Source organism: Pseudochaenichthys georgianus, chromosome 3 (assembly GCF_902827115.2).
Source record: "Pseudochaenichthys georgianus chromosome 3, fPseGeo1.2, whole genome shotgun sequence".
NCBI classification, from domain to species: Eukaryota; Metazoa; Chordata; class Actinopteri; order Perciformes; family Channichthyidae; genus Pseudochaenichthys; species Pseudochaenichthys georgianus.
In genome coordinates, this window is record NC_047505.1 from 50970585 (window position 1) to 50985313 (window position 14729).

General features: G+C 41.1%; 1 protein-coding gene across 1 annotated transcript; it reads right to left on the reverse strand.

Moving 5' to 3' along the window:
* Positions 1-3180: 3180 nt before the first annotated feature.
* On the reverse strand, positions 3181-10222 carry LOC117463731 (fatty acyl-CoA hydrolase precursor, medium chain-like). The gene is made up of 13 exons (XM_034106130.2): positions 10079-10222; positions 6688-6880; positions 6461-6602; positions 6181-6314; positions 5894-6047; positions 5704-5808; positions 5515-5613; positions 5194-5337; positions 4418-4495; positions 4183-4330; positions 3935-4084; positions 3782-3854; positions 3181-3699 (listed from the first exon to the last, which is right to left on the reverse strand). Exons 1-13 carry the CDS (start codon positions 10152-10154, stop codon positions 3513-3515), a joined length of 1683 nt encoding a protein of 560 aa, XP_033962021.1. The 5' UTR covers positions 10155-10222; the 3' UTR covers positions 3181-3512.
* Positions 10223-14729: the final 4507 nt, after the last annotated feature.

The window sequence follows — 14729 nt, forward strand, 5'->3', positions numbered from 1 at the left end:
ATATTTTACAAATCACTCCCCTTTTAAACTGTATTCTTGTTTTGTCATATAGTATTTCATAACTGTTTTTCATTTATTCTCTCTGGCTGTCCATCCAACCCAGTCTCACAAAAAAACGTGTAATAACTACATTGGTCCACAACTTGGGACGTAGTATTTCTACAAAAACGCCTCTGAAATTATAAGATCCCTACGTTTTTTCACCATTCATTCCAATGGCTGGCGTCTATGTCACGTGATCTTCAAATGTCTCCCTGCAGAAAAAAAAACCATGGCCGACCTTCGTTTTATTCTCGTTGGAAAAGGCCTATTTTATGGTTAGTTTGGCCATTAAAATATGTTTTGATGTCATTTGATGCGAGAAATGTGAGTTGTTATTTCAGATTATGTGTGCAGTGGGTGCACATGATCTTTAGTTTGCTAGTTATTACAAAGAGTACTTCAGGAAATTGTGTCCATACAACGTTACCAAGGTGGTTGCTAGGGACGCTGCTATCGATATTATTTCTGATATGTTGTGTAACAGTTTAATGGTGTTATCTTTATTGCTACCGCCTTCCCCGTCAATTTATAGTGTTGGTCCACAGTGCAAACGTATTAAAATCCGCATCTAAAATTGTGGAGCATTTGTCGTCTCATCAAACGCTGTAGCTACGTCAGGCAGTTTGCCCTTTGAACTTAAGAGATAGAGACGTGCTCCTGCTTTTGGTTTGACATCAAACATACCTTTAAATGTCACCTCACTTGACATAGTATTATGTAAGTTGGAAAGATGTATTGTACTGCAATAGAATAACATAACCTGTAGCCTACCTATCGATTTTAAAATTATATTGTTAACTTATAAAGCATTAAATATATGTCTGACATGCTGCCCTGTTACGAGCCCCCCAGAGCTCTGAGATCATCGGGGCGTCGTACTCATTGTTCCCCGGCTCACTTTATATGTCGTAGCTGCTACATTGTACTGCCATGTCATAAATACTTGTATATGTTGCTCATGCTCTTTCTGCATGTCATATACCTTACCTTATACATAAGCTGATCACAAATGAAACAATTATACAGTTGTGTGCTTATATAAGGATAGTTTAAATCCTCTCTTACCTTTCACATGTATTGCATTTGTTGTTTGTTTAAATGGCTGACGTGACGTTTGCCTGGCTTTATACCTGCAAAGCTATTCCTCCAGTTTTCCAATTCGTTTTGAACTTGATTCTTTTACACACAGTGACGTCACGAGCTACCCACAATGCAACGCGCGCCATATATATATAAATACGCCATTTTCCTGGAGGTGCAAATATCCTGGAGGTGCTAATATAAACAGCTAGCTAACGTAGCCAGGCAGAGCGCACTAGTTTTTTTTTCTGAATTAACGACCGAAGAAATCGCTGCATGTCTTCGGATTACATCTCTGGACTTGAGGGGTGTGCTCTAGGTCGTTACCAGCGTGAACTAGAGCTGTGTGGGTTATCGGATTGCCCTTACAGACTGCCTGCAGATGGAAAAACGACCCTCGACAGTGGCCTTCGGTCGATTTTGGCTGCATCTACGTCTTTCTGGAGACACCAGGTGAATACCCCACTCGTCACAATAATATTATCATGCCATTGCATATATGTGGTGTTTTAGAGTTGACTAGATATTGATTAAGGCAATAGACTATGATATTCTGCTTGCACCTCGCGTGAAATGGCGGATACCGGAAGTACGGTGTCGCCCTCGGCCCAATACCTGTGTGTGTGAAAGAATTCCAGACTAACTGAACACTATACAAACGGCTCAAAGTGCATCTCAAAGAACCAAGTAACGGAGCGTCCACACTACAGCTTCAAAAAAAGCTTGGAGCTGGGCGTGTCTGGAGCTTGGGGATTTTATTCAAGCAACACGACCAACAACCAATCACATGAATCTCCCGCCCCCGACATACAAAGCAAAAACCCCGGGGATTTTATGGGAGCAATATATATATATATAAACTCCCCAAACAGGCGAAAACCTACCAGTTTCCCCCACTGTCTCTGCCACCTCCCTCCATGCTGGTTCCTCCGGTTTGTATCCCGGTAGGTGAAGAGGGTCTGGTCATACAAAACCGGGAGATTTGCTACGGCGATAGTTAGTTTCTCCTCCAACTTTTTTTGAAATACAGAAATGAACGTCGGGATATCTCTCCCATCTTAGACGCGGTTTGATTGGCTACGGCTTCAGCTGTCAGATTTTGGGAAACGGGATTTGATTGGCTGGCGCTGGCTACTCCGGCGTCTCAGGCGACAGAAGTTGAACATTGTTCAACTTCTGTCGCCTGAGACGGACCGCTCTGCTACCCACAATTCAGTTCGGCGAAAAAGCGCGGCTACGTGACGTCACCCCATTGAAAGTGAATGGGCAGATTGGAGCAGATTGGAGCTTTCGACGCTGTAGTGTGGACGGGCCGTAAGTGTTTGTGTGTCTCATTACGGCTTGAAGGTGTTGCCCAGTAGCTTTTTTACCCTAAGTGCACTTTTATGGGCAGTATCGCGAAACATTTAAAACCACTGGCCAGCACTTTTATATCAGACTGCAGCTTTACTAACATTTACGAAAAGAAATGTATTTAGTTTTATTAGTTTCCTCTCAATTGTTTTGCCATGTCTGAACAGCCTCTGTGCTATTCCAATTGCCTTTGGAAAATGTGTTGCTTTGAACTATTTTCAATGCGATACACCTGATTTTGTCAAAAAAATACGGCTCACATGGGACTTCAGGGAGCTTTTCAGCTTGAGCGCTCTGCTCGGTAAAAAGATAATTAAAAAAACTGGAAAAAAAACATTTTTGTAGACTGTATTTCTTCTTTGGTCTCATGTTCACCTTTCACCTTTTATCCATGTACTTTTTCTTGTAATGTTTAATTGAACTATTCATATTTTAGACTGCACTGTAACTTTTATCCATGTATTTTTCCTTAATGTTTATTTGATTAGCTTTTCTTTTTTAATGCTTAATGTCTTTCATTTTTTTTGTAAAGCCCTTTGGGTTGCCTTGCGTTGAAAAGTGCTATATAAATAAACTTGCCTTGCCTTTCATACCTCATGTTGGACATATCACACCGTGTGTGTTTCTTGGTGCGAATTGAGAATAAAAACGGCTTGACATATACAGTAAGGAGTGAGGGAAACAGACACATAAGTCAGTACAATGTTTCACACTGCAGCTTCAGAAGATTTTTATTTGATATGGGAATCCAGATTATTAAGTGCATTTCAGACGAGAAGCATCCCACTAATTAAGGAGGCATTTATTTTCAAGCTTCTAGATTTTAAAGAAGTATTGCCCGAATCTATCTAAAATAAAATGTTATTACCCAACATTAAACATTTTAGTTAAATTGTATAAATGTAATTAAGCCACAGATGACCACACACATGTTGATTGTATTAATGAATATTATGCAATGCCTTTTGACTGACTTTTTAACAATGGAATCACTGAATCAGAAAATGATGGCGAGGAGAAAGGGGGCGGAGACTGTTCTACAGCTCGTTGCGCTCCATCTTCTCTTTGTGTTGTCGGATCTTCTCTGGCAGAGTCTGAGTCAGGAAGACAAACCGCTTCTCCCTAAGGTGCTGGCCAGCTACCTGCTCCTTTAAATCAATTGACAAGTATTCTTCTCCTGTGCCGTACTTTGGCCAGTGGGCCAGCCCATCCCCATTAGGAGACCTTCAAAAACACACACAATCACAGTTATAAAACAGTCGTATCTCCGTGTGTGTATTATCTTGTAACTAAGGTAAATTCCTACCCTGTGTGAGCAAAGTTGCTCCAATAGCTCATCATTTTTCTGCTAAGCTGTTCCTCCTCCTCAGTGCATGGCTCTAACATTGGGATACTCTGTTAAAACACTTTGCAGATCTCTGGCGGTCTATTCAAATTGTGATTTATATATTTCCCTTACCGGACAATGTGACATGGGTAGTTGTAAAGCACAATCCGAGAACTGTAAAGACCTCATCTCCGTGGTCACTCCCAACAAAGCTTGGCCTTCTTGACTTCAGGATTTGTGGAGGATACTGGTACTCATACAGGTATACATCAGCACCTGCATCTATTAATAAAACATTGGACATGAGATATTTTGTTTTTAAAAGTGTGTGGCAAGAAATATTTAGCAATGGTTCCTCAAAATATGTGCATGGTAAATACCTCTGTGGACACTAGCCGTCTTAATGGCAGGAATGTTAAACATCATATCCCCTAACAGCTCGGTGAACCCGTCTCTATTCTTCACACGATCTTCACCCGTTCCAATATATTCCTCCAACACTAACTCTCTAATGATTGCATCTTCGGGCTGGAAAAAAATGAACAAAACATCTGTCAAAGAAGTTTCAACATGATATTATTGTAACATTGTAATGTCCAGAACAGTCTGCCTTACATTAGGGAAGAAGAGGTACAGAGGGTTCATCACATGCTCCTTATCTATCCCCTCTGTCCAGTTTGGAGGAGCAAAAAACTTAGGGAAGACAATTCACATTTTAGACAAGCACAGAGACAACACATTATCATGTTTTCATGGGCAATTGTTAAGCTCTTCACGGTACGTCCACACAGCAGCTTTAGACGAATCTTCCACCGCTTCTCTGCCCGTTGACTTTGAATGGGGATGATGTCACTTTGCCTCGCTTTTCGCCGAACTGCATTGTGGGGGAGCGAAGCGAAGATTTCCAGGATTCCAAAGTTGAGCAATGTTCAACTTTTGAAGCTGAGCTGGAAGCGTCAGCCAATCAAACACGTGTATGCAAATCTGACAGTAGAAGCGCTAGCCAATCAAAGCGCGTGTAAGCAGGGAGAACCAGACCGCAATTCATTTCCTCATATTCCAAACGAGGAATTACGGTAGCAAATCACCCAGTTCTTTACGACCAGAACTATTAACGGGATACAAACCGGAGGAACCAGGCATGGAGGGAGGTGGCAGAGACAGTGGGTGAAACTGGTAGGTTTTCGCCTGTTTGGGGAGTTTATATATATATATATATTGCTCGCATAAAATCCCCGGGTTTTTTTGCTTTGTATGTCGGGGGCGGGAGATTCAAAATCCAAAATCCCCAAACTGTCAGTCACGCCCAGCTCCAAGATTTTTGAAAAGCTGCTGTGTGGACGTACCGTCAGTCACATACACATCAGTGCTGATTTAGCAATTGCACTTACATCAGCAAGCATCCAGCCCCCTTCATCATTATTAATGCCGGTCATGAATGGTACGGTAAGAAGTTCATGTGCACGGAAAAGCTCGTCCACTGTTTTTCTCAGGAAGTGTCCATCAATATTTACAGAGATTCTCAAGGTTTGATCCTTAAGAAAAAAATTTGTAAAAGTAAAAGTTGATATAAATACTTAAAACATCATGGAAATCTAGCAGAATATTCCTATTAAAAATAAATCCTACTAAATAAATCTATATATTATCCATCCTTCTTCTCCCGCTTATCCGTGGTCGGGTCTATATATTACTTGCATTCAATATCTCACCTCTCCCAAAGCCTCAATAGTTTTTATGTCGACGATTCTCATGCAATCAGCGATCTTCTGTGTGCTTTCGAGGCTACAGCCAGACATATTTGCCACCATCTGAGGAGATATATGTGGGATCCATCTTAACGACTTAGAAAAACAAATGTGTTGTGCACTGAAGAATGTTTACACACACTTATAATTAACCTGTGCTGCTGGTAGAGGATCCTTTACAACAATAATATCCATTCCAGCAGTGCCACTCTCAGCAATGGCATGGTGGAAGAGGCCATCAGACAGCGGTGAGAGGAGCTGTCGATTCAAGCAACAAAGAAAATGTAAGGTTCTGATGACAGAAGTAACTTTTTTTTGTATTCAACTGCAGATTGATACTTACCAGTAACGATACGCTCACTCCGCCAGCAGACTCCCCAAATATTGTAACTACGTCTGGGTTTCCTCCAAAGTTGTGAATGTGCTGCTGGATCCACCTCAGAGCTTCTACCTGGTCCAGCATGCCAAAGTTCCCAGACATGTGCTCATCTCCAGTGCTGGAAAGGCATACAAGTATATTGTTCACCGCCTAGTAAAAAGGGACTACTTTTTCACATCAAATCCAAAGCAGTGAGATATTATTTTAGTATGGTAATTCTAACTCTTCTTAGTGATTTGAGTGGTTTTAACCTGAGAAAGCCCAGAAGTCCCAAACGGTACTGGATCAGAACTACGACCATATCCTGGTAGGCAGCCAGGGCGGAGCCGTCAAACGTAGAAGCTGACCCCATAGCAAAGCCTCCACCATGAATCCAGACCATGACCTGGGAAGGTAATGCAAGCCCTTAAACTTTGCAACAAGCATTGAAGGCACATTCTTACTTAGATTCTTAATAAATAAATATATATAAATCCTTATCCAAACCTGAACAAAGTAAGTGAGTATCACTCACGACATGGAGCGACTTACTGGAAGCTTGGCATCGGGAGTTCTGTCGGCAGGAGTGTAAATATTGAGGTAAAGGCAGTCCTCTGAAATGTCTGGCAAGTCCATGACCAGGCCACCAAGTTTTTCCAACACATCTAAGGCGAACTTTTTATATTGAACACACCTGAAAAAGAAACATGATTTTCAGTGAGTATTGAATATCATTTTAAAGGAAGGTATGCGACACCTGTAGCATGTGGAGGCCTTACATGGGTGGCTGCTTGGTGGCATCTCTCACTCCTTCCCATCCCTCCGCAGGCTGGGGGGCAGCCAGTCTCAGAGCAGGGCCCACAGGTGGCTTGGCAAATGGGATACCCAGGTAGGCATGGACCCCACTCTCCTGCCCCTTGACACTCAGAGTCTGACCTCTCAGGCTCCCCAGCTTTGTGTGGACTTCAGGTGCTGTGAGGATATTAGGACGGACTCAGAATCTAAATGTAATGCAATGTATCTTACCTGGGAAAATAACATGTGTTATAGCTAAGTAGCGCATATATTTCCCTCATGTAGGCAACATGTGTTCATTGGCTCCAGATTATGTTGGAACAAATAAATGGAAACGTTTCAGATAATACAACAACTTTCCAATTGATGTCAGCCATGTCAAACCCTATGAGTGAAGTCACCACGGACACTACGTCCATTTTGGGACCCGAGGAAAAAAAGTGTCTTCATATTTCCTTTTTTTGTGATTTCCTACCTATTTAGGGTTAAAAAAACATCTTGTAATTTAGACTTTTTTTATTTTAAAATGTTACAGTATGTCCACTGTAGAGGACGTCGGGACCCTATTAGTTTGAAAAGACAGCCAGAATTAACAGATGGACTATGTAACGTATTATGGTTATAGAGTGATATTAATACAATAATACATTGACCTTTATTTAAACATGAATAAGTAATTGATCTGAACATTGCTGTTTATTTGGTCAATACAAAACTAGCTTGTTTTTTGGTGAATCTTTCCAGATCTTCAAAGACTTTGTAGTCGATGTAGTGGGAAAGTACCTCATTGACTCCAGTCAGCACGGGCTGTAGGGTCATCTTGACTAGTTTCATGGATGTTGTCTCCATTTGACCTGCTCATAGAAACAAAGCTTGCATTCCTGAGGCAACTCTCATGTTTCATGGCTCCACTTCAAATAAAAACAACAATAAGACATACGTGCTACTCTTGACCCACAGGGGGCCATGTCTTTCCAGCTCGTCCCTATCTGTCTCCATGTATCTATCTGTGCGCTCATGGAGCCTCCTGCATCTTTCCCCCCCTTCTTCTTGACCCTCTTCTATCCCAGGTGTGAAAGCCTCATCTCTCTCTTCATCTGAGTGCTCAACATCTTAATCTCCCTGAACTATCTGGTACAGGAAATGTCTGCTTCAGTTCCGTCTCCTGCAACAATATTGAGTCATAAAGTCCATGAAGACGGTCCTGACGTCCACTAGAATGGACATTTATAAAAGGGCTGTTATTTGAAAACTTGAATTATTTAATTGCTTTCAGAACTAATGTTAATAAACAAGAATATATATATATATATATGATTTTCATGGTAAAAAGGACAATTATTCAACAATATTTGACTTCTCCTCCTGCTTCTATACAATTTTGTTTTTCGTATGCCAGCCATTTTGGATGAAAAGAAAGAGGAACTTCCCAGCATGCAATTTAACCAATGACATATCACTGGAAAGACCAGGATGCCCTCTGTACAGCACATCAGGGATTGATAGAGTAGCTCAAAAGAGTAAAAGGAGATGCATGTTAACAAAATGTCCACTACAGTGGACATTTTCAATGGGCTGGGTCCCAGGAGGATAGACAGTCTATGGCCGTGCCCAGTTAAAGCTTACTTTAATCTTTGCCATGCTTTTGTATAAATAAATCAAAAATATAACTCACTTTGTTGTTGAATATCATCTTATCCTGCATTACATGAAGACAGCAAAAAAAAGAAATATAAACTACAGCATGAACTCTTATCCTAATTTGCTCTTTGGCAGAGATGTTTCACCTTTGGACATAGGCACGATCGTCAGTGGCTGAAAGGTCAACTCAATTGAGGCGTAAGAAAATGTCAACAGGTAGCTTCCAGTCATAGAACTTTTAAGGCGAGACACGACACCCCAGGTGAATAGGGTAATTTTTTTAACTTAAAGATATCAGCTAGAAATGTCTCCAGTTAATTATTTACAATAAGGCAATTGTTTTTTTTTTATTACAAGTTTTCTGAAATAGCATGTTTAACTAGAGAATGCAATTCCTGAAGAATTGCTAGTGGGAATGCATTATGCTGAAAAGCTGACGCTAAACTGCTATGCTGAAATGTAATGTGTAAGAAGAAAGTGAAGAATTTAGATTGAAATGATACATGAACACTGGGGGCTTGAATGTGTGATGAGAGAAGAAAAGAAAGTAAAAAGGCTTGGAAAAGCAGCAGAATCTTTGAACTGCAAACTTTTGAACTAACTTGATGGCGAATGATCTGTCGCCATGCCAACGGCATTTGATGACATCCCATCATACGCTTAGATGCGTTGATGGCTGCATCGTTACCAAACCTGTGAAGTTGTGGGCCGTATAAAATGTTATATAATTCAGGCTATGAATGATATACGAACAAACCCTAATGTAAAAGCTTTCATAATATTGATATGAATATAACTGGAAGGTTTGGTGTATCTACGTGCTACTGAAGTGGAAATCCCGGACTAAGAGTAGGAGAAAAAACTCATTTTGAGAAAACGACCTTTAAAGATGGCAGTGAGGCGCTAGCTAAACCCTCCTGTTCTCTGGATGACAGCTTGCGCCTCGACGCACTCCGTGAAGGTATTTCATGTTCGGGGTCATTTGTTTTTTGTATAACCTTACTTCGTGCAAGTGACAATTGTTGTCGTCTTCTCTGTGAACGTTTTTTTCGCCTTTCTTTTGCCATTTTGAGATTTAAATTTCTTGGAAGAGTTTTAGCACACCACGTGACGCATCTGAACGAATCACGTTGTCAGAAATTGACACCAGCCAATGAGATTTCGTTTCTTGGTTGAAGACCCCTTTGTACTTTCACGATTGGTTGCTGATACAAAGGAAATGACCATATTTGGATCCGATGAGATTGTGCAGGAGAGACGGAGCTTTCCAACGATATCTGTGATGACATGGTGCAAACAGCGGTCGCGGTACTTTATGTTACGTTAGAATGCTAACTTTTGGTAATAATAATAATAATGGGTTTAATTTATAAAGCACTTCATATTTGATTGACAAGCAGCTCTGAGGCGTAGGAGAAGCAGCGAACAAACAGGTGCCAGTGTCCTCTCCCCACAAAAACCGGTGAATTTAGGAGAAATCTACTGACGCAAATAGAAAAACTATAGTAAAATAAACACTTAAATGTGTATTTTGTACGTTTTCCTTCCACAAGCCTGAAAGAAAACATGTTATGGAATCAAAATAGCACAACATCTCAAAATGTACCAGTGCATGAAAAACGATGTATTTGCCTCGCCTTAAAAGACATTTAAAGAAAATCAACTACAACTCCACCTTGCAGCCAGATCTGCATAAAAGTGTTGCTAAATAAATAAGTAATCTACTTCACTTACCATGTGGATCTGCAGCAACATCCAGGAATAACACAGACGTCAGAAAGAAGAAGGTTTGTATTCCACGGAACGTCATGGTGGTGGTGTCTGCTCTGCGGCTCACACTGCTGGCTCTGCAAGCAGGAAGGACTGGAAATGAAACCTCCAAAGAATCTGTCTGAACTTTGACCAGTGGACTCCTGCACTTAGTAACCTATTACGTGCAACACAAGGCGTGACTCTGTCGCGTTTATATCACAGCAACAGGTCATTTACATCAACAAAAATACATCAACAAGACTTTCCGGTTAAACAGGCCATCGTAACTCCAAGCATTTTCTCAATATTTCACATTCTTCTGTTAAGCTAAAACATGATATTACGCTAGTCTGTCCATATTTGAGCTTGGCTAAAAAACACTATAGTATCAGTATTTTCTATAGTATTTCTATGGTGTTTTGGCACACACACTTTTGAGAATAAGTGTATTAATAAGCGCTTACTATATCTAAAACTGTCATTTAACCTTGAAAGCACAAGTACATAAATGTTGTTACTACAGTACAATAGGCCTATCCCCACAACAAGCCACAGATGGTGCTATCCAGCGCCCAGAGCCATATAGATAAAAGAGTTACGACAACGGAAGTCCAAAAACGGTTATCGTCACGTGGTTCATGTAGACGAGGATAGTTCCCCGGAAGTTCATGGCGGGCAATGTGAATGCATTGATAACAGGAAATAGAACTACGATTTTTGGTAATTATTAGTGAATAAAGGTTTTGATTTGCAATATTTATACAACAAATCGATATGTGTATGTATTTACATCAATATGTTTTAAAAAATAAAATAGAATTTGCTAATATTAAGTGATAATATTAGGATTAGTGTGAACAACTAGTTTACATGTTAGGCTAACAGTGCCTTGGTTAAAGAGCCTGTTGCTGTTTATTTATAGCTTTGAATTCTTTCAAACCAATATTATCTTCTTAAACTTGCATGGTAGTCAGGAGCATCACTTTCTAATGTTTATTGATACATTTAGAGGGAGGGGATCTCAAGTCATGCTTTAAAATTATTAGATTAATTTCTACCATTTTCTTAAATTCATGGTAGTTTCAGTAATCCCATGGTAACTGAGGACACAAGTTATCTAAATGACTAATGTCATCTTTATGGCTTTCAGAAAGGACAGGAGACCGACAGGTGACTATCAAAGGACGAGCAGCAGCAGCAGCAGCAGCAGCAGCAGCAGCAGCAGCAGCAGCAGCAGGATGATGATGATGATGTTAAATGTGTTGCTTTAGGAACATCCATTGCAAATACATGGAATTCAATAAACATTGAATAGCATATCATGCGGTTTGTCGGTGCCTTTTCCTCCAGGTTGTCCTGGTTTGCTGTGCTGCCTCCTAGTCGCCACCATGGTTTGCTGTGCTGCCTCCTAGTCGCCACCATGGTTTGCTGTGCTGCCTCCTAGTCGCCACCATGGTTTGCTGTGCTGCCTGGGGATGCTCAAAAAAATGGCTGGCTCAAGTCAGCAGGAGCAATTTCACGACCAACAGCAAAAAAATATGTGATGTAATTATATACAAACACTGCATTTGCACTTTTTCACCAAACGAAAACCACACCATTGGGAAAGCTTAATGTTTTGTTTAATACAAAAAAACAGGGAAAGGCTTGAAAAACACAGAGTTGAGACTCAGGGTGCAGGGTGAGGGTCTCAGTGCAGGCATTCAGGCTCCATTGAATCCCCCTCTGGTTCTTGTGCTGAGAGAGGGAGTAACAGACAGGAGAAAGGGTTATACACACAGCACACCTATTGGATGGGAAATGCCTTGGGGAGATAAGGTGTTTACTTATATAAAACAGTAGTATTACACTTACCTTGTGTTTTCACTCTCACTTAAAGAGCCTGTGACACCATCCCAACAACTGTTGTGCAATGAAATATTGGGCTACTAGTAATCTCGAACCGTCAGTTTAAAAAAGAAAAAGCGATACCGTTTCGTTAAATATCAATAATTTCGAACATCGCGGGGAAATTCCTTCACTCATTTTGAAGTTTTGGGGGAAGCCGGAAGTGACGTCAATGCGGGAACGCTTCGAGAGCCAAACACGGACAAAGTGTGTTGTCATGCGTAGAAATGGTGAATTACTGAGTTTAGGCACGTTGATAACGTTTTAATGAAGTTGACTACAGTATATTCATATTTGTCAGTGCTTTCATGTCAATTCGGCGACATAAATATACATGATCGTGGTGAAGATGATGATTACATTAGGATTAAAAATCGGGAGTGAGAGCTGCTGAATTTCCTCCCATCGGATGTGATATAAAAACAAATCGATTATTTTTGTGGTTATAAACTCAAGTGGATGAAACTACATTTATTAGTGCTTTCATGTCAATTCGGCGAACATATGATACATTAAAGGATGAGTGAGGATGATGATTAAAAATCGTTTGTTTGAGCCGGTCTGCATTTACTGATGAGAAAACAAACCGATGCTTTTTGTAGTTGTAGTACACCAACAACGTGGATTAAACGTGTGGTTTTTTACCACAATGTTGGGGAAATTAATGGATAAAATGCACGGATTATTATTATTATTCCCACTCCGATCGGGACACTAGGTCCACCGTTTCCCCGCAGCGAGGCTCCCCCCGTTGACAGTTTACGTGGGCTGGGTGCAGTGGCGGACTGGCCATCGGGACGAATCCCGATGGGCCGGTACCGAAGTGGGCCGGTACCGAAGTGGGCCGGTCGGATAAGTAACTAGCACATCCCCCATAGGCGGCGCGTGAGGCTCAGGTTTGAGAAGGCTAAATAACTTATTTTACCTGACGCTGTCCGCCTCCGGCGTCTATAGAAAAGAGATCCACTCAGTGTGCGGAGTTTAAATCAAGTCATATTACAGGATAAAGGAAATACAGTTTAAACTGCCGTATGCAGAGAAGACGCTGACGTGTCGCACTTATCATTCATATTACATCATCAATCAGATCATCGATCATATAATATCATAATATATCATATATTTCCTTATCTGAGTCAGCTTCTCCAGCCTCATCTGGCCGTGCAACACTCAGTGTCACAGACTGTATGCAGAAGTATTATTTAACACATTATGTTGACGAAACACTCGAGACAAATGTAATTAAAGTCATATCCACTCGTGTCTTAGACGTGAACGCGCTCTTAGCTGGAGAGAGAAACCCTGGCTTGATTTACCGAGTTGATAACCAGCGTCGTAGGACCGCTTAGCGAGATCTCGTTTGTTAGTTTGTTGTTGTTAGTTTGTTTGTTACTCAAACATATCCAGGGTCTGTTGAACTGGCTTCGTAGTACAGGGCACAGGTGGCGAGCAGCGCTAATGTCAAAGACACAGACATTATACATTATATTTGTATTTTACATCCCCCGCTCCCCCCGTTGACAGCTCGGTACCGAAGTGGGCCGGTCGAGAGTCCCGGGATGATTTTTAGTCCCAGTCCCACTGGCTACATGACCATATGATCGCCCATATTGACGCACCTCATTCTTAAACTTAGAAGATACAACATAAACCGATCCTTCAGCCTCATATGAGCTCTCAGACACGTTCAACATTAACCTGTCATCGCTGTCTGAGCTTGCTGCTGTGTGCGCCATCGTGCGTTTACATCTGGCTGTATATATATAAAGGTTTACATGCAGATGCTGGGATCCTGGACGGTGCAGCTGGAGCGCTGTGCCCGCAATGACGTCACCCATCATTTGGCGGGACTTGAAGAATCCGCGAGAAGATCCAGAAAATTGTCAACATTGAAGGCAGATTAATGGTTATCAAAGTACAAATATCCAAAATCAGTTCAGTAACGGTTTTCAAGGGGACGATATGTACTCAAATTGATGGGTTTGGATGATGGGGGAAAACCGTGTCACAGGCTCTTTAAGTCCCTCTCCCTTTGCCATCAATCCAGAATCAGCTGAGCTGCAACATTATACAGACAGGTAATAATCAACAGAATCACAAGGACACAATATGGCTCTGCTAAAAACACTCACTCTTACACGCACCAAAGTTATATTTATCTAATATTTAACTCCCTCCACCCCCGCATACAATCCCGTTTAGAAGCCCCTCTTCTCTAATTCAACATGTTGGACGAAATGACATAGAGAGAACGGAATTTACAATTAAAAGGCTGTTCAACGTGTGTTGCTAACTTGCTTCGGTATCCTAGCTTAATCTGTTATCTGTAAACGTTCCCTAAATCTACTAATTTAGGGATAATCCACTGACATCCTTTAATACACATGTTCATTTGAATCAGATGTACTGATAATATCCGCAATATAAATCTTTAAACTTCTTCTTACCTTTAAAAGTCCGTCACGAACGGTCTATTATGCTGCAACTCCACAGCTCTGCTAGCCTTGGCGCTAACTTCCGGGGAACGATTGAGAGGCTCCACGATCCGCCATTGCTGTAAAAAAGTGGTCCATTGGAGTGAACGGAGATGACGTAACTCTCAGTCTATATGGCACTGGTGCTATCCATAGAATGACTGTTGCACCTGTCAAGAGGAAACAAGAGAACCACACCACAAGTTTGAAGGAAATATGATTAGTTTACACAGTTGACTGTACTTATTGTAATGTTCTGTTCTATGCAGTGT